A 20846-nucleotide genomic window follows, 5' to 3' on the forward strand; every position below is an offset into this window, starting at 1 on the left:
TCCCCAGCAGAAGTACTACCCCTTTCCTCCCCAGAGTAAACCCACTGGAACTAGTAGACCTAAGTTAGACATGCCCATTAATTTCAATGAGTATATTTTTAAGTACAGCTTAGTTAGATACTGCTGAGCATATTTTGTTGTCATTTGGATTGACTTGTCTTGGTATTTTCTGGGTTCAAGACAAAGCTTGGGAAAGGAACTTTTAAGTTCACTTTGATGTGGAATGGTCTGTGCACTCCCATTATGTATGCATAGGCCGTGCATTGCTTGTGAAAGTCTTTACTCATGTGGAGTTTCACTTTGCTAAGGACCCTTGAGCAGCCAAATCAACATATCACCAATTTGTTACTACGTTGTAGCTGTAAACAGATTTAAATCCTTTGGGGCACAGCATAATACAAATATTTTAAAACATAAATATTCTTTCTACCCTGCAGTATGCGCCCATATAATTACATTTCAGTGATTTTGTTGTATCCCTGTGTTTAAATCGCCTTAAAATATACTCCCCACTCCCAGCACTACACATGAAATCATAACTGGATTATGTAAGGAAAATATTTTGTAGAAGACAAGAAGCCATTATTATCCACAATCCATAGCTTATGTTCCAATTAAATTAATTACGCCAAACGCTTTGCAGAACAAGTTATTTACAGAAAGGAAGCAATGTGTATGCTGGATGCATACTGGATGTGCATTTTGCAGAAATCTGTTCCCAAGCCTCTCTTTACTGGAGGTGCATTCATTTATAAAATTGTATCTTTGTAGCTATTTCCTTGCAATGTAAGTGCTGAAAATGTATTTCAGCCTACAAATATTTCTCTCTCTCTCTCTCTCTCTCTCTCTCTCTCACACACACACACACACACACATTGCTGTTTTTCATATATATGTATATCTCACTCTAGATTGGTCAAAAAGGGAGCTCTTCAAAATAACTTAATGTGATTCAAAAGTACTGTGAATGTTCATAGAATGTTTATCAAATACTTGTGTAAAAGAGCAAATACAATTGATAGGCCTGAGCTCTGTCTGTTTATAGGGCAGCAGTGCTAACCATGCAGTGTGTTGTTGGAGCTAGACTGAAATCATGTTTAGGTGCCGGGGCTCCCCTTGAAAAAATATATGATGAAATAAGAAGAGATCACCTTTTAATACATGAAGTGTGTCCCTTTGTCATCTGGGACTGGGGGAAAGGATGAAAGTTCCAGAGGATTCACAGCTACCAAACTCAAAATGATATGAAGTGTAAGGCCTTTTTATAACCTTTTTATATGCCTGCCTGCCTTTGTTTAGTCCTGATTAGAATTTCTCCCAAGCTTGGCAGCTTGAAAGAAAGAGAAAATGGGGCAGTGCATCTGATAAAACATATTGTTGTCACTATTTGTTTTAGACATCTTACACTTATTCATTATTTTAGTATATAAGGCTGTACTTCTATACAGGTTCCCTAAATTACTCTGCCATAAAGGTTTTTATTGCAATCCTCCTCATTTTGTTGTCTGCTTGAGAAAATTGAACTACAGCTTTTAAAGTGACTGGCTCCATCACTTAAAAAGCAGATTGAGCCTGTCTAGGAAAAGTGATTTCAAACACCTGTATAGTCAAAGACTCATTGAACAGCCTTGGGAACATTACTATCTCTCTCTCAGCCTTAGCACAGGAATTATAGTAGTCTACTTCAGTTTAATGGGACGCAGGTGGCACTGTGGGTTAAACCACAGAGCCTAGGACTTGCAGATCAGAAGGTCGGCGGTTCGAATCTCTGCAACGGGGTGAGCTCCCGTTGCTCGGTCCCTGCTCCTGCCAACCTAGCAGTTCAAAAGCATGTCAAAGTGCAAGTAGATAAATAGGTACCGCTCCAGTGGGAAGGTAAACGGCGTTTCCGTGCGCTGCTCTGGTTAGTCATGCGGCTTAGTCATGCTGGCCACATGACCCGGAAGCTGTACGCCGGCTCCCTCGGCCAATAAAGCGAGATGAGCGCCTCAACCCCAGAGTCGGCCACGACTGGACCTAATGGTCAGGGGTCCCTTTACCTTTACGTTTACTTCAGTTTAAGGAAACACCCAGGGTTGTATCCAGTGCTCCATGTGCATTTTTTCACTGGTGCAACTAGACTTCCTTGTCCCTCAACCTCCAGAGCTGTTTTGATGCTGTTCAGGGGGCTAGAGGAGAAAATGGGAGGAACAGGAAACTCTTCTGCTGGTGGTAGCATCTAGTGAACAGAACCACTCAAAAGTGTGACCCAAAAAGCAAACTTCAACTTGGATACAGTTTGTTTTATAGGTCTCCCCAAATCATTGGAGCAGGGGTTGAGGGATGAGGGTACAGGGGGCTGCAGTGGGAAAGGAAGGGAAGAGAGAAAAATGTTGTGCAAGCTGCCTACACTCATGCTACTTGAATACAACCCAATGTTATTAGAAGGCTTTAATCAGCTGAATTTTTCTCAAGGAAATATGTCATGCAAACTAATGTTCTCGGAACCGGCTTTTGACTAGCTATGCTGAACAGTGTCAGGGTTAATAGCTAGGAAGCTTGAGAGCTGTCCAGAGATTAAATTCCATCTGCCCAGGCCTGCCAAGAGTGGCTACATTGCAAAGGTGACAGGCGATGTCTCTGGGGGAAGGATGCCAACCATGAAGCTGTTCAAGAGCTGTGCATTGCTGACCAAATACAGCAGTTCAAGCATGAGGAGAAAACAAAAGCAGGGAGTTACTAAAATGAAAGCCAAATGAGCATGTCATTAGTGCAGAAACATTCCTAAAGGGTAGGCAATAAAAATAATTGATGCTCTTTGGGTTCATTAAACTGGACCAATTTAGTTAGAGTCACACAAGGGGTCAGATTTTCAAATTTCATCTGCAAGGGTCCTCCAAACCCCCCCCCCCCCATTTTTTTCCAGGGTTGCAGAGAGAAGGGGTGGGACAAAACTCCATTCTGTGATTGTGAAATTCTGTTCCATTCATGGAAGATACATTAAGATCCAGGCCACTGCCTTTAGTAACTAAAATGCAATGATATTGATATTTTTGTAATATGCAGGTATAGTTTAAAATGTAATTGCTCACTCAGTGAAAACAACAAAAATATTTTGATTGGTTAACAGCCCTGCAAATAATTAGCGACTGGCACTCATGTCAGTTTCACAAAATTCTAAATGTTCCCACTGGCCCAAAATGGTGGGTGACCCCTGTTGTATATTTGCAGAGCCTTTTTGAGCAATGTGATAGAAAATCCCGCCTTTTCTGTTCTATGAAAGCACTGTTGATTCAGGAAACCATTGTAGTGGATTACTGCACTAAAAAACAGAATGAAGGCTTGCCATCTGGGAATAATACTGTGAAGTACAAATGTGCAAACTGTCTCATCTTTACAATCAAAATCATCACTGTTTGAGCTATCCATCCTTTTGGTTAAAAGTGAACGAAGACACACACACACACACACACACACAAAGAGAGGGTTTTTTATTGTTGTCACTTCCGAGGAAAGTGGAAGCATTTCATGTGAAGAGAACATAATTTGCAACAGCTTGTCCTTGCCTTTTTTCAAGCAGTGGTATTTGCATCCTTAAGCATGTTCCCACAGCATTGTGAACCTAGTTCTCTCAGTAGTTGCTATGGAAGATCTGAACTTTTGCTTTACCTTGATTGGCCAAAGAGGTAAAAATCCTGACCTGCTTATTTCTTTCCAATCAAGCTGTGGAATGCTGTGTGGCCTTTCCATCTCCCTTCTTCTCCACTGTACATTAATTGACTAAAGTACTCGTGTGTGTGTTTTTCAGAGTCTTTTTGCTGGGAACCCTTCTGCAGGTATCTTAAAGTAAAATGTGGATGCTACTCTATTTTGATTTGCTTATGTAGAATCCTAGTTAAATAGTTTCCAGTGCTACTTACACCAGGGCAGGAAAACCTGCCACACGCCAGATATTATTGGACTTCAGTTTTGGTCAGCCTCAATTAGCATGATCAATGAATGGTCACGGATTAGTAGTACAATAAATGTGGAGGGCCACAGGTTCCCTATCCCTGATTTACATCCACATCACAACTACACTTTCCTTTATGTGCATTCATTTGCTTCTCTTTGCCTCCTGCATCATGTAGAGAGATTAATGTGACTGAGAACTCCCTTTCAATGGAAGGTGATCCTTTTGGATGGATGAGTCACTGCCCCACCAACCTCAGTCTACCCTCGGCCAACCCTCACCTGCCTACCTTCTGACTTAAAACTGCCTGTTAGCTTTCTCCTCTTAATGTCTCAGTGTTGTCCCTTTTAGAATTCAGCCGGGAGGACGATAGGGGGCAAAACAAGAATCACTTGCTCCAGCTCTGGCTCTCATTGTCTCTGGCTCCTCCTAATGTTCAGTTCTCTGACTTCTACCCTACCAGTCCCAATGGGCATCATCAGCAGGGCTATAAAAAAACAAACAAACTTATTTCATGGCAAGCAGGTGACTTCAGGCTGTCATATATTCACTGTCAATCAGCATTCCAGTTAAACACAATCTGGCCTTCTGGTATATTGTGTTATATCAAAGGTGTGTTTCTAATGGATCTAAAAGTACATAGCCAATTTACAAGATGGTAATTAAGCAGTCAACAATGGGCATTTTCTCCCTTTCTCATGGCTTATTTTCCGTCTGAGCTTTTCTCCTCCTTGAAAACAGCTTGGGAGAACAGGCAAGGCGAGCTTAAGCCAAGGTTGCTCAGTGACAGGAGTCTGTTTGTATGATGACAATAAGGCCCCAGGAGCAAATGTAGTAATATGTAATCCCTGACCTACTCTACAGTTTTCTTATTCACCCCATGGACTTTTCTGCCTGTGACAAAAAGTTCAATGTCTCGCAGTGGAAGCTCTGCTGGGAACCACAGGGGATTGATACAGCCAGGTGGCACAGTTCCAAATCTATTCCACATTAGGTTGGGTTCAGAAGTAGAGTCTTCCAAAAATAAATGAGTGGTCGACCTAAGAGTAAAAGAGCAGAAATGGAAAGGAAATACCTGTGACCTCAGTTAGGAAGGTATCATGAAATGCAGGAACTGAGCCATCTTTCCTCGACACAGTGAATTTTGCAGAATCAGATGGCTCTGTGTAACAAACTCTCTGTGTGCTGTAAGGGCTGTAAGACAGCTGACAACAAAGGAGAAAAGAATCTGGATGAAAAGCTCTTTGAGCTTAATGTGAAATAAATGAAACTTAACACGCACACACATTGCAATTATACATACATCAAAAGTTTTCTTTCATCTTTCATCCAGGTACTCAATAGATCGAAACACAGACCTGGAGAGATATTTTAATATTGATGCCAACAGTGGAGTGATTACCACTGCGAAGCCGTTGGATAGAGAAACAAACGCTGTTCATAACATCACTGTCTTGGCTATGGAGAGTCGTAAGTTCCCACTGCAAAGCCATTTTTTAAGCTTTTAAAAGTGTTGGTGAAATGAATCAAGTTGTTCACGAAGAACTTTTAGTGTTGGAAGAGATGCCTTAAGCCATAAACAGTTAACTCTAATGAGTTAAAAGTTAATGCTATTTCATGCTAATTCTCTAAGGTTTTTAGGCAGTATCATGTATCATAGAATCCTGACCTTAGAACTATAGTGTCTCAAAGAGGGCAGAAACAGCCTTAATGTATTTATATTTTATTGTTTAATCTTCCATGGGCATCTCCTTGGATTAAAAGAGAGAGGATGGAAATCAAAGAGTTAAATAAATATATGGGGCAGGATTCACCTAGGATTCACCCAGCAGCAGAAGCCCTGTTCAAGGATTTATGCATGCAAAATGGGGTTTTGCCCTATCTCTTTCCACTGCCCCCCTCCAAATTATCTTGAGGGATCTGATGAACCCCCAAAACGGTGTGTGGGGGAGAAGAGAGGGATTGTTCCCTCTGGCAACCTGAAGTGTACATGCAAATAGAATGAATGGAAGCATGTGGCTTTGAATTTCACCCATAGTGTTAGAATTGACAGTGTGTACAGAAGTAGTCAACAAGGTGCCCACCAGAAGTTTGGAATGCAACTCCCATCAACATGGACCAGGGGTGGGAAATATTTAACATATGGCTTAAACTGAGGAACAAATTTGGCCCATGAGGTTACTTCTCAAAAACCACTTCCACCTTACGATCTGCTGATGTCACTCTGATGGAGGATGGGTGGGTCAGGGTTCAATCCTGCATTGGCTGCTTACACCTGTTTCTAGCAGGGGACTTGGGGCATACACAGCATAACCCCTGCTCATCAGTTCATGAGTGATGGTTAATTCCTGCTGAGTTTAGCTGTAAGTGTCTATTCCCCTGCTAGGAACAGGTGCATGGAGCCAAAGCACAGCATAAGTCTGTTTGAAAACCCTTTTGCAAACAGTTCCACAATGCCTTTTTAAGCTCCACTTTTCATGGGTTTGATGGAGAGGCTGCTTGCAAAAAGGCTTTCAAACAGCCTACAGCACCCTCTGAAGTCTTGACAACCAGGGCTTCAAAGCATACTATCACCTGGCATCATAGTTATGCCATGTGATTTACAAATGGGCTGGCTTGCATGTCTGTCAGATTTGGCCAACAGGATTGGAGAGATAACCATCCAGCCCTTTGGCCAATAAAGTTTTCCCCAGCTGTAATCCAACAACATCTGAATGGCACCATGTTGTATACCAATTATACAATATAACAACTTGTGACTGTAGAATTACAGTTTACTTACATTTGTATAACAAGGGTTCATTGATACTGCTAGATTAAGACCCATCATTTGTCATAGATGCATCCATGGTTATACAGGGAAAATAATTACAATTCTCTAACTGCTGGCAAAAGAAAGGAAATGGAAGGAGCTGGAGAAATTATCCTTCTTTATTCCCTTCCCTGTACCTTTTTCTCATACATTCAGTGTGGGCCATTAGGAGAAATAGGACAATGTACTTGAAGAACCATCGGCCTGATCAAGCATGGCAGCCCTTTTCTTCTTTTCAGTTTTGGTTCACTCTTAGTGACAAAAATCCCACTGACAACTTAATTTTGTGGTTCCAGAAATATGGAACATATTTCATAGTTTCAGAATTGGTTCATTATGAATAATAACAACTGGTTCTTGTCCTTTGCAACAGAAAATCCTTCGCAAATTGGGAGGGGATATGTGGCCATCACTATTCTTGACATCAACGACAATGCTCCTGAGTTTGCAATGGATTATGAAACTACTGTCTGTGAAAATGCAGAACCTGGCCAGGTGTGGATTTATATTCCTAACAGCTTGATGATATTTGCTGCACAGCAGTAATTTGATTTGCATTGATGCCTCTTTTAAGATAAAATATAATCAGTTTATTGCAGTAAAAATGACATGTTGATTTGAAGCTAAAACAAACATTAACTAGATATGAAACCATCATCCACGAGCCTGTGAGAAAACTGCACAGGTAAATATACACTGCATATGATTTTGATCATCCTCTACACTTCCTAATCCATGAAAATAGCAAATTTCCATTCTTCCAGTTAATTTCACTAAAATAGATCTTTTTTAGGGTAAAACTACACTGAGTACCAGCTAGATGCTTTTATGCTTGGATTCCAAAAATGGCCTTCTTTCTCATGTGTCCTCAACTGTTGAATAATGAATCTCTCATAATTCCTTGAATTCCTGGAACATATTAATTCTTTAAGAATTGCTACTGTGTCACATCCTACCAACGTTCTCAATTCAGCTTGAATTTTTTAAAAAATATTATCAGCAGAGGCGTTACCCAATTAAACTGTTCCACCAACACAAGGTTTTTTAGATAAGCAATGAACTTCCCTGCCCTTTCCTTATTCAACTCCTAAATATGTTCTGTCAGTTCTCACAACCTTCTGGATTCAGATTTACATGGCATTCAGGAAGTGTTTAGGGAGGATGGGGAGGTTTTATTGTGCAACTAAAACTCCTTGTGCTAGCAGAACTGTTTAGTTGGATATTTCCCTAGGTTTTTATCTGCACGGACACTATTTAAATGACAATGGCTGCCTGTGTCCCCATGCAACATTTTCCCCAATTTAACTCTTTCAGCATCCCTTGTAATCACACACACAAAATTAACAGGGGTGCTATCAAAACAGAAACTCTAAACCAAATTCTGATGAGTGCCTGAATTTTGATGAGTACCTGAATGTAACAAAAACGGACTGTGGGTCACACCACTATATAAAATTTCCTCTCCCTTCTTAGAGCTCTGAGAAGTTGCCTTTTATTGAATGCAGACTAAAATATTGCCTTGTATTTAATGCAAACTAAAATCTAACCTGAAGGCAAATCACTTTTCTCTCTAGGCAATTCAAAGAATCAGTGCCATTGACAAAGATGATCCACCTAGTGGTCATCAATTTTCCTTCAGTTTGGCAGGGGAGGCTGCAAATAACCACAACTTTACATTACAAGATAATAAAGGTAAGGTACTGGCTGTGATTGTCAATGTCAACCCAAGGGCATTGTGAGCGTTGACATACCAACACTCTTATTTCTTCAGACAGGCAATACTGACTGTCATCTGGAGTAACTTCACTGTCAGGAAGAACATTAATTAAGAGCAATCAGACCCCAAAGTAATTTTTATCCATAGATTATCTGTCAGGAGAAAGAAGCTGCTGCTTAAATCATTTTAAGCCATGAGCCAAACAGATGGGCTTCCGATCCATTCTTAAACAGACTCTTTTTCACTTTTTGTTTTTATAGGTCTTTATCTAAATTAGATTATACCTCAGGGCAGCAGCTGAAAAATTTCCTGGGTCTCATGTTTGATTAATGTAACTCAGGAAATATAGAAATGAGCCCTTAAACACATGGCAAATTGGCCACCTCTTTGAGAAAACAACTTTTTCATCCATATCTTCTGCTGCTAAAAATACTTTTTGGAAACACAAGCTAAAGGTTCCATGTTTCTAGGCTGTTAGTATGATTTCGCTCTCCTACGTGGAACAACATTTTGCTAAAGGGTAGAGATCCTTGCAAAGTTGGAAAGAGCTATTCTTGCTTTATTTATTTATTGTATATTTCATTTGCCCTTAAAGGTGGATGTTGGAAAGAATTCTAGATGAAGTCCTTCAGCTCCCCATCTCAAACATGAAAAATAAATGCAGCAGATCCTCCAAAACAGAAAGCCATTACCCTTTTCTGAAGGGTAACCTTAACTGGTGTGAGGACTGGTACCAGACATTTCAAAGGAGGAAATCTGTGTCACGTATAATGGTTCAATCAATGCCACTGCAATTTGCAAGTTCCTATTTACAAGTTCTTGAATCTTCTGCATTCCAAAATAAGCATGTAGAAGTTAGGAGGCTTTTCATTGTTTCGTTGCTGTTTGTTTTATTTTTGGAAAATGCTCCCCTCTGTTTCAAGTTTTACAGTTTGTATTAAAAAATACAAATATGCCAATTATGATTTCTCACCGTATTCACAAGTGATGTTTAAGCTTGCACCTCCTCCAGAGAGAAAAGCATATATTGGTTCTGAAACTGGCAGGAGATTTTTAAAGTCAGTTGTCACCTTTTTGTATATTTTTAGTATATACACTGAAATATTTGTTATTCATTTATTCAAAGATCTTAGGTGTGATCCATTAGCAAAAAGTAAATTATTTGTTGTATCTGTTCATCCATGAACATCTGAAAAACAATTGGAAATCAGTTGTGACAGCAATTTGTGTTGATTCACATGGTACCTCTGAGAGGAATTTCAAGAGCTGCTAATTTTATTAGGTCTCAAATGCACATCCTTTTAATATACATAGCAAGAGGCAAATATACATGAATTATCTTCAGAATGTGTCATTTATAATGCATTTTTGCTCACTTTACTCCTTGAAAGATGTTAACAGAGATACATTCATTGAGGATGTTCTCTTGACTACATAGATTTGCCCCCTAAGTTTCAGTCTGGACTTCCTTAGTTCCAAGGTTATGTTTTTTTAACAAAGCCATCTGAATTATTATAATAAACAGCCCCATTTTAAGAAACAATCCAATGTTTTAAACCATGAGCCACCAAAGAAAAATACTGTTCTCATCTTCTTCAGCTGATGTGTTGTACACTCAGCTATGTTAGTGTCCTCATGTATGACGCTGATGATATAATTATGGATAATAGCAAGAAGCCTACAGAAAGGGCTATAACTTAGTATTGGAGCACATACTTCACATCAATCAATTTGGCCTTTCCAGGTCAGTGTAGACAAGATTGAGGTAGACCATCTTATAGACCATTCTGTTTTCTTAAGAGCCTTATCTTTCCCTAATTGGTTAGAGCAAAGAGAAAAGATCTGCTTCACAAAGTTGTGCATTAAGGGGGGGTGTTTTTCTTTAAGTGCCAACAGATAAGAAACTCAGGACCAAACAAAGTTCATTAGAACTTAGCCATTACTTGCAAGCACAAGTGAGCTGTCATTTGCACACACACTTAAGTGCCAGTGCAGATCATCTCTCTCTCTCTCTCTCTCTCTCTCTCTCTGTGTGTGTGTGTGTGTGTATACAATATTTATTTTGTGCTCATGGGTACACAGTTGTATACATATTCTTCCTTGTATAATTTACTTTGTGCCATTCATACGTATTAGATTTCCATCCAATTTAAACCATGAAGTGCTGTACTTTTTAGAGAAACAATTAATTTAAAGCACCTTTAAGAGACCTTTACACTCCTTGACATTGGAATCCTGATATCGTTTTCTGAGAATTTGCACATTTTTGTTTAGATTAGCAGTGGCATTATTCAAATTCTTAACTGAACGACAAATCCTTTTCTCAGGGTTTGATGAACACATCCCTTCCTACACACACACACACACACACACACACACACACACACACCCGAAACACTCTACAAAGATAGAGTGGCTAGAGATACTCATGGAAGGCCAAGTCATGTAGTCCTCTTTTTCAAAAAAAATAAATAAAAAAAAATGGAAAAAAGTGAGTGAAATTTAAGATATGAAATGAAGCATTCATGATAAATTTTCCTTTATGGGCCTAGTGGATCAGAACATGTCTCTCTGCTGTTCTCCACATGCACATGGATCCTAGACCAGGATAAGCCAATGAGACATGAGAACATGAATTTTTACCCTTTCTGTTGTCTTTTCTTGAACCCCTCTATTAAGATTGCACCTTGCATTTACAAGGCCTGTCATCAGGCAATGTGGAAGACTTGCCGCAGCTTGACTAGGGAATTAGGCAAGGAGACATGGAACGGCATTAAACAAGGGATACCTATGAAGGGATACATATGAAGGACCCAAGGTGGGCTAACCTTCATCCCTTCCCAAGGCTTGTTCTTTGCAGTCTCAGGTTGTAAAGACTGCAAGCTTGTTGCTATTGGTAAGGGTAAAACAAAGGGCATAATAAATTGATATATATTTTTAAAAGGCACAGAATATTTCTTGAAGAAATCCTGTCAGTTTCACTCTTTGTCTTTGTTTCGGTCCAGATAACACGGCATCTATTCTAACCAGAAGAAATGGATTCCGGAGGCAGGAGCAGTCAGTTTACTATTTGCCAGTATTTATTGTGGACAGTGGCTCTCCTTCACTGAGCAGCACCAACACACTCACTATCCGGGTGTGCGACTGTGACGCAGATGGCATTGCCCAAACATGCAACGCAGAGGCCTACATCTTGCCAGCAGGACTTAGCACCGGGGCACTCATAGCGATACTGGCTTGTGTTCTGACATTGCTAGGTATGTCTTTGGGGTTTGTTCCTTGGAGAGGGACTGTTTTCCTTCAGAACAAATGCAATTTCTTTACTTATATGTGTTTGCAATTGCTTGGGTGGGGATCAAATAAAATGTGTTTATTTATTATGATATTTGTATACTGCCTGTAATGTGGCCATCTCGAGGTTGTGTACAATAGATCATGAAATATAATACAGAAACCAAAATGCAAATAAACTCACTAAATACAAGAAGTAACAATCAAGAGTTAGAAAAGGAAACCTTAAAGGTTCTACAGTGGGAGGCAGTGGATCAGGCCAATTCCCATCTAGTCCAGCATCCTGTTCTCACTGTTCAACCAGATACAGCAGTACCTTGGTTGGCAAACTTAAACTGCTCCAGGAGTCTGCTCGACAACCAAGGCATGGCTTCCGATTGGTTGTAGGAGCTTTCTGCACTATGGATGCGGAAGCCACGTTTTGGCTTCTGAAAAACGTTCACAAACCGGAACACTCACTTCTGGGTTTGCAGCATTTGGGAGTCAAAACGTCTGAGTACCAAGGCGTTCAACAGCCAAGGTATGACTGTCCCTTTGGGAAACTCGCAGGCAGGACCTGAGTGCAAGAGGACTTTCCCCTCCTGCAGTTTCCAGCAAGTGATATTCAGATCCATAGCCATCATGACATCAGTAGCTAGCATGAAGAGAAATGTTTTCAGAATGTGTTTAAATTTCGCTAATATTGACATGTGACTGATTTCTGGGGGGAAACCCTTCTAGAGAGTGAGTGCCACCACAGATAAGGCCTTTGGGGCTTCTCATATCTAGGTACTGACTAACCAAGACTTTCTTAATTTCAGTAGATGAAACTGCATCACACATCTTAAATTCTCTAAAATAATTAGTTTCTGTCATGTCAGCCACACTTAAGACACATTTGTTTAGTCCAACACAAGATGTAAAGCATAAGAACTGCAGCCTTAGAGCCTAACCCTCAACCTTAGGCTTATATATACCAAACCTTATACAGTGGTACCTCTAGTTATGAACTTAATTCATTCCGGAAGTCCGTTCTTAACCTGAAACTGTTCTTAACTAGAGGCGTGCTTTCGCTAATGGGGCCTCTTGCTGCTGCTGCGCTGCCAGCACACAATTTCTGTTCTCATCCTGGGGCAAAGTTCTCAACTTGAGGTAACTCTTCCAGGTTAGCAGAGTTTTTGAACCTGAGGCATTTGTAACTCAAGGTACCACTGTATATAGATTTGGTAACACTGAAAGTAACGTTACTTCTACCTTTCCAGAAGGTGTTCAGGCTCTTGATTATGCATTTGCAGCCTGGAATCTGTGATGGTTACAGACTCACACCTGGTTATCCGGAATAAGCTCAGAGGCACAGATACATTTATACAATCTGTGTTCCATTCTCACAATCACCTCAGATTAGAAGCACCAATTCACAAATAAAAAATGGGACTGGAGACTGGGGGAGAAAGCACCTTTTCTAAAGTCTAAATCTATAAAAAGCTCTGAACTGTGATAGCATTTTTTAAATCATTGCTTGGCACCTTACTTGAGTGCATATGGCAGTTAGGACTTGGCACAGTCCTGGCACCTTCTAGGCAAATAATGATCATGCAAGAATTGCCAGAACTTCACATTTCTCTGAAGGAGATTTTTCATCATTATTACCATGTGTATAGATCATTGTCTGTAGTAGACACACACTGGTTCACACTTCACATTAATGCACAGTAAAAAAAAATGCCTATGCTTTCATGTGAATGAGCAATGTATGGTTGCCTGCTGCTGAAATCACAGGTACTTCACTTTTTCCTGACTACTTTGTCTGGCTTGTACAAACTGGGCTCATGGTTTGTTTTGGGAAAACAAGGCACAAACATTAAGCAGTTTTTGGCTTCTCGTGGTTTGTGTGGAGAGAAACCCTGGTTTTGGACAACTCAACATGCCAGAACATGGCTTGTTTCCTGGCAGCAGTGGAAGAGCAAACCACCGATATTACCAGCATGCTTTATCATTCATATTAAACCATAGTTTAAGTATGGTTCAATGGGATGTGCAAACCAGGCCCCTTTATAAGTGGGCTACATTTGCCAGCAACCTTTTTAAAAGGCTAGAATTGTTCCTGTTTTTGCAAAGGAGATGATTTATATTCTCTGTCAAGTAGGTGCATTTATTTTAACTTTTAAAGTTCAGATATACATAGCCCAAGTCAAGTTATGATAAGGAGTGTAATAGATAGTGCTGGGAGCAGTGAGGTCTCTTTAATCAGGCACAACTTACACATGGGAAATGCAGGCAGAAAACTGGATTAGTAAACAATAATGGACATAGTCTAGTAGTCATAGGCTTATAATGCCCAAGCCTTGACATGTCTGCCCAAAAGTAAGATTTATTGAGTTAAATGTAGCTTACACCAGGTAAGTGAGTACAGTGGATGCTCGGGTTACAAATGTGATCCATGCGGAAAGCACGTTTGCAACCTACAGCACTGCATCTGCGCACGCACGGGTCGCGATTCGGCGCTTCTGCGCATGCATAAGCCCCAAAACCCGGAAGTAACCCGTTCCGGTACTTCCGGGTTCGGCGTGATGCGCAACCCGAAATCGCGCAACCAGAAATATCCATAACCCGAGATATGACTGTATAGGAATACAGCTGAACATAAACTTATTACTGCTTGTGTATGTGTCCAAAACCCCTTAATAAATATAGCTGGCAAATGTTAGATTATTGAGTATATAACTGAAGCATCAAAATGTATTTCCATTTGCCCAAAAATATTAATGAATATGAAAATACCATAGAGCATATGGAACAGATACAATATAATTCCATTAGTAAGAATTTAGACATACACGTGTTTCTTTCATGTAACATTGTTTTTTCAAACAGCATAATATTTCAGGTGAGTAGGTAAAACTGAAAATGAATTCAGTAGCGAACAGTGTAATTTTGACATGTCTTGATATTTAATTGGATTTCTGTTCATTTATGTTTCTTAAAACTTGACCATCTATTGAGAAATGTCTATGTGACAGAATTTGAACCTAGTAGGGAACCAAGTGCAGTAACTGCTAGTGCAAAATACCGATCCATCCATCACTTTGCATTTGGCTGGGCTTGTCAGAATTGACTCATTCTTCATCTATGGATTCTGGTTTCCAACCTAGGCCTCCTGTGGTTCAGGTGTCTTAGGAACAGACAGGTAGAGTTTTCCAGGAAAAGTACGAGATTCAAAGACGACAGTGTTTTATTCAGGAAGTGACATTGCCCATGACAAGAAATGACATATGTGAAGACAAAGCTCTCCAGACAACCTTTCAGACTGTTAAAACTGCAAAAACAGTTTCCATAGTTTACATGCAATGCTCTCCATATTCCAAGTGTCACAGAAAAGAGCATTTCAAGCCAAATTGAACTTTGCTCAAAATTACTGGGAGTTTTAAATCAACTCGGCAGAATACAAATTGTTAGATGAAGAACAAACTTTATGCCACAAATATTTCTGAATTATTCTCTACCTAGCTGTTGCCTGATTTAGAGCGGTGTTCAGAAAGACATCTTAGAGTCCAATCCCATTCATGTTTACTTGGAAGTATGAGTTGAACTTAATTTTACAATCACAGAAGTATCAATTGCAGTATCTGTTTAAGTAAATTATAGCTGTGGGTTGCCTAATTTGACCAGACTGGCTGGAGGTTCTTAACCCTTTCCCCCCTGTACTGATACACCATGGGGTTTCTTCTCTCTGCGTTCCTCCCAGCAGTCATTCCTCCTATGGTCACTGCTATGGATACATGACCTTAATATTTTATAAAATGTTAAGGAACTTAATATTTTAAACAATCATCCTAATCCCAGAAATTTACTAAGGATAATATCCAACTAAGTCTAACTTAGGTCTGACATACTGAAATAATGGGCTTTATTGATTTAAATGGATCTGTTCCGAGTATGATTTGTCTACTTGTTTCATCTCCCCCCCCCCCATTTTTGGTAAAAAGAGGAAAGCTAATAGAAAAGCAGGGACGCGGGTGGCGCTGTGGGTAAAAGCCTCAGCGCCTAGGGCTTGCCGATCGAAAGGTTGGCGGTTCGAATCCCCGCGGCGGGGTGCGCTCCCGCTGCTCGGTCCCAGCGCCTGCCAACCTAGCAGTTCGAAAGCACCCCCGGGTGCAAGTAGATAAATAGGGACCGCTTACTGGCGGGAAGGTAAACGGCGTTTCCGTGTGCGGCTCTGGCTTGCCAGAGCAGCGATGTCACGCTGGCCACGTGACCCGGAAGTGTCTCCGGACAGCGCTGGCCCCCGGCCTCTTGAGTGAGATGGGCGCACAACCCTAGAGTCTGTCAAGACTGGCCCGTATGGGCAGGGGTACCTTTACCTTTAATAGAAAAGAAAGGAAAAGAAAGAGGAAAGCTAAAAATATGTCACAGGCCAAAATTGCCTGATTCTTCCCTTTCAACAGAGAGGAAGTATTTCACAATGCACCTCTCCATTACTCTTTTAAAAATCTAGATGTATACCCCATAACTCATAATGGGCAACCTTTGCTTGTTAAATACTGTTCAACCTCTACTCCTTATTTGTAAAACAATAAATAAAAGGGAGCTGCTGTCCACATTACGCAGTATGAGGTGAGAGACTGAAGTGGTAAAATTCCAGCCTGCACCTTTACAGGCTAAGGATAGAGTGTCACACTTTGAATTTTCCCCCATGTTAAAAAAATATCCCTGCAAGTAGGAAACATGCACAGGAGTGCTTTAGTGTATTCCTGTCCCTAATGGGACCACGCTACTACATTTGGGGAGCTTTTTATATGGGAAAATGTTTTTTTTTAATTAAAAAAAACACACAGACTGAATTGATACTGTCCATATTTCTCCTTCCTATGTCTCTTACTTCATTTTTTTCATTTAGACAGGCATCACCTCTCAGATCCAAATAGCCCTGTTGTTATTGGAAGCCTTTAAGGCAATCTGTACATATGAAGCATATTGTATTCTAACTCTTGTCAGCTGTGATGTTGGTTTTTTAAAAAATGGGGTGGGGAGTAAAGATCGGAAAAATACATGATTGTAGCTTATAAAAAGCACAAGAAAATTATCTTGCTGGGTGTCATTATTTTTATACTGTACATAATTCCTTAAAGAAATAAGTGAGGAAAATCTTCAATGCCTCTGAGAATTATATGGCAATTGCGGTGTAATTTCCCCCCAGTTAACATCACAGACACACAATAGTAATTGCTTTTATAATAACTGTTTAACATAATCGTAACGATCATTTTGTGCCCCCTCAGACACGTACAACTGTTTCTCAAACTCAAAAGGTTTTTCCTGTGCTTCAGTTAGGCACGGGAATGTTATTGATAAGCCAAAACCTTTTTCCTCATCCGATGTATCAATGGCACATAGGAGCACTGGTGTGCACAGGGGAAGTCCCCTTTATGGCCCACAAGAAAGTGTCCTAATAGCTATTTTCATTTCCCCGTAACATTTCCCCCCACATAAAATCGTTTATATACTGCCTTTCAGCCTCCAAAAGGCCCCAAGACAATTGACAATGTTAAAATAGCATTTGGGGGGGGGGCAAGAATGCATTTAAAAAATCCATAGACAAATGAGAATTCAAACCATTCAAAGCTGTGCAGAATGAAGAGGCTTAACTACCTGGACGTGGTCAGTGAAGAGGCCTCCCAAGTTGCATGCAAATAATGAGCATGTTTGTGTGGAAGAAGGTGGTCTTTCAAAGCAGGCATTGCCCCTAATATAAATAAAGAAACAAAAATAAACATGAATCCACTACTTTTTGGTGGAAACAGCACAGTCATCTGGAATGTGTTGGAGGATCACACAGAGAGTGCAGCATTTCTGGTAATTGCACTTTAAGAGTCTTAATTTCCTTCCTCTTGAACCTTGCCAAACTCAAACATGAACTTTAGAAACCATGTATGTTCAGCCTGGCTTTTGGTACCAGGGGTGGATGCACTAGCCTCCCTACTGGCATCACTTCAACCAAACTCGTAACATTCATTTTGGCTGGAGTGTACTCTTACTTTGTACCCATTCCATAGATTGTATGGGTTGTTCCAAGGCAGAGATGGCAGCCACGTTCTTCCTAGCCAAGCTAATAATATTGCTATGCTCAGTCTTAAGGGAGATGCAAGCTCTACTGGCACCGGGATTATCCCCAGTCTGGATTGAAACAAGCTGGAGAATAATAGTCAACTTCACCTATACAAACTTTCCTGGGAGTAGGTATGGGGAAGAAATTTGATTCAGTTAGTGTTTCAAGGCAAGCTACCTAATTTCCACCTTCCAGGGGTCAGGAAACTTTTTCAGCAGGTCCACTGTCTCTCAGACCTTGTGGGGGGGCTGGACTATATTTTTTTTTGGGGGGGGAATGAACAAATTCCTATGCCCCACAAATAACCCAGAGGTGCATTGTAAATAAAAGTGCATATTCTACTCATGTAAAAACACCAGGCAGGCCCCACAAATAACCCAGAGATGCATTTTAAATAAAAGGACACATTCTACTCATGTAAAAACACGCTGATTCCCGGACCGTCCGCAGGCTGGATTTAGAAGGTGATTGGGCCGGATCTGGCCCCTGGGCCTTAGTTTGCCTACCCATGCACTATATGTACAAAATGCTTATGCTAAAATGTGCACAAAATGCATCTATTGGGGAAAATTGCATACAAAAATGTGTATGTGTATGCTGATGAATTTTCATAAGGACATATATATATATATATACTGATGTGGAAATATAGATAATTGAACTTAAGAGTGAATAAATGGGGAACTGAAATTGATTGAAATGTGGAGAACTGTACTTAAGAGTGGGAAAATAACAAACTTAGAGCAACTGAAATTAGATTCACCCATTCCTACCTGAGAATAAGCCCTATATGATGCAATGGGACTTACTTCTGATTAAACACAGAATCGGAGAATGGTAGAGTACAATGCAGGAATATTCGCCCAATGTGGGTTTCAAACCCCATGACTCTGTGATTGAGAGTCTCATGCTCCATCAACTGAGCTACTCTAAACATGCATAGGAAATTTCTCTCAATTCCAGAGAGGAAAAGTAAATGACTTAAGGACCCAATCTGGGGACTAAAGAGGGGGTTTATTTTCTGCTGAGGATAATTCAGGGAATAATCTCACCATTGTTGAGGCCCAATACATGGTGGGGAGACAGCACTCAATGCTGATCCATAGCATAGGGCCCAATCCAAGGGTGGGGGGGCATAACCCCTGCCAAAGGTAAGTAGACAATAAACATCTCTATCCTTTGATTGGGCTCCTGCAGTGCTCCCCCATGCAAACCAATGGAGTGCCTTCAGATTTCTTCACTTGCTATAGAGAAGGAAACCTTGCAAGAAGATAGGCAGGTAATTTTTTGGATTTCCTCTGTGGTTGATTCAGAAAAATTAACTTAGGTCTTCTGGGGGTTTTTTGGGGGGGGTGTCATAAAATTTTGGGGTTAATCCAAGGCAGGTTTAGGAGTGCTCAGTCATCTATTTTAAAATATGTGGCTTAGTGGGGATGTGCTGTATGCTTGTAGCAATGGTAGATTTTCAATTTTGAAGCCTGGAGGTTGTGGTTATAAGTAAAATTAATGAACAATCCTGAAAATTAGCCTTTCTGGCCATTCAACTAGACACTGATTATTGCCATGAAGTTGTTGGGATTCCCCTCCCTTTCTCCTTCAGTATCTCTTCTAAAGCAGTTCCCGTTGAAATCCAACTGTTCTCGCACTGGAATTCAGCACTAACTGGTTTTGCAGGCAGCGAGTGCCATGGCTCTTGCAGAGTCGCTAAAGTGGGATTTATTCATGCAGAGGTTAAAAATTATTGTTCAGGAGCAGTTGGAGTGATTAGAAATTAATATTCTCTTAAAGCCATTTAAATGCTAAAATGTTTAACCTTTCAAAGGACTTCATATTTTTCTTGGCTTCAAGCAATCGTGGGCTGTGTGAGGCATAACCACATAAAACATTCATTTTATCGTGATTTTTATTGTACCTCTAGGCTGGCAGATCTACTAAGTTTCATATATTTTGCACTTATTAGCAGGTATTTAACTCCCCAGATGAAGTCTGCTGAACATGTCATAGTGTGAAAACACATTTTCACTGGAGCAAAGAAAAGATTAACTGCTCAATACATGGCTGTAGTACCATCCTAGTGTGGTCAAAAGTAATTCTTTTAAAAGAGAAAAGAGACGAGCTTCATCAGTGGGCTCTTCATTTGAATCTTATTACTATCCTCAATATTTTATTTCATAAAATTGTAGGGCTAAGTCTTGAAATCTTTCCACTTTAATGACTTTATAGTTCTTACCTTGTGTTTGTGCTCATTATCAGCCTATGAAATTGGCCACAATAAGATTGCCACTTGCCAAAGGTGACTGATTTTCACAGCTTTGAAAACCATCCTTCTAGATTCACAATGTGTTCTGCTACAGACTTTTCCACACCACAGAACAAGTCTTCCAAAACCCACTTTCAGTATTATCCCCACATCTTATTTCTTCAGCTCATTTATATGCCACCTTTAATTACAAACAGTATCATGATAATTAGCCATGCAATAAAAGAATAAAATAAAATGTACAGTGGTGGCATCCAAGAATTGTTTAAAAACTCATTGCCTGGGAACACCTGAGCAAATAGGTAGGTTTTCAGCAGTAGACAAAACAGCAAATAATTGGTGCCTGATGCTGGTTAGCTAGTTGCAGTCTTAAAGAGGAGGACTGCAGCATGTTAGTTGCAGGTCCAACTTGTTAATGTGCCTACCAAGCAGTTTATAGTACCTTTCCCCATACTCAGAGCAGAGATTTAGCTATCTAAGAAGAGAAACATGGAAGAGGCACCCTACTCAACCTCATTGTATGCCACTATTAAAGGTAGTATACATTTGAAAATGAGAATACGTCAAAATGTTTTCATTTATGTGGTATTGTGCTAATGTAGCCACTGAGTTAAATTGCATACTTAAAACATCATTTTAGGGGAGAGGTATTTTCTGCAACTTGAAGTTCTGCAGCTATTGTTGTTGCAAACAACCAATAAGCCATCACAATTTATGAAAAAACAGTTAAGGTATCTCTACTGTGATGCA

The 20846-nt window shown here is 40.2% G+C and overlaps 1 protein-coding gene across 5 annotated transcripts in view; it reads left to right on the forward strand.

The window, feature by feature from the left end:
- Positions 1-20846, forward strand: part of CDH7 (cadherin 7) — a 111131-nt gene that overhangs the window by 87494 nt on the left and 2791 nt on the right. For all 5 annotated transcript variants that reach the window (XM_028737433.2, XM_028737437.2, XM_028737432.2 and 2 more), the window contains 4 exons: positions 5265-5401; positions 7117-7238; positions 8318-8435; positions 11466-11717. In XM_028737433.2, the coding sequence (XP_028593266.2) occupies positions 5265-5401; positions 7117-7238; positions 8318-8435; positions 11466-11717 (629 nt within the window). The remainder of the gene's footprint in view (positions 1-5264; positions 5402-7116; positions 7239-8317; positions 8436-11465; positions 11718-20846) is intronic.

Source organism: Podarcis muralis, chromosome 8 (assembly GCF_964188315.1).
Source record: "Podarcis muralis chromosome 8, rPodMur119.hap1.1, whole genome shotgun sequence".
NCBI lineage: Eukaryota > Metazoa > Chordata > Lepidosauria > Squamata > Lacertidae > Podarcis > Podarcis muralis.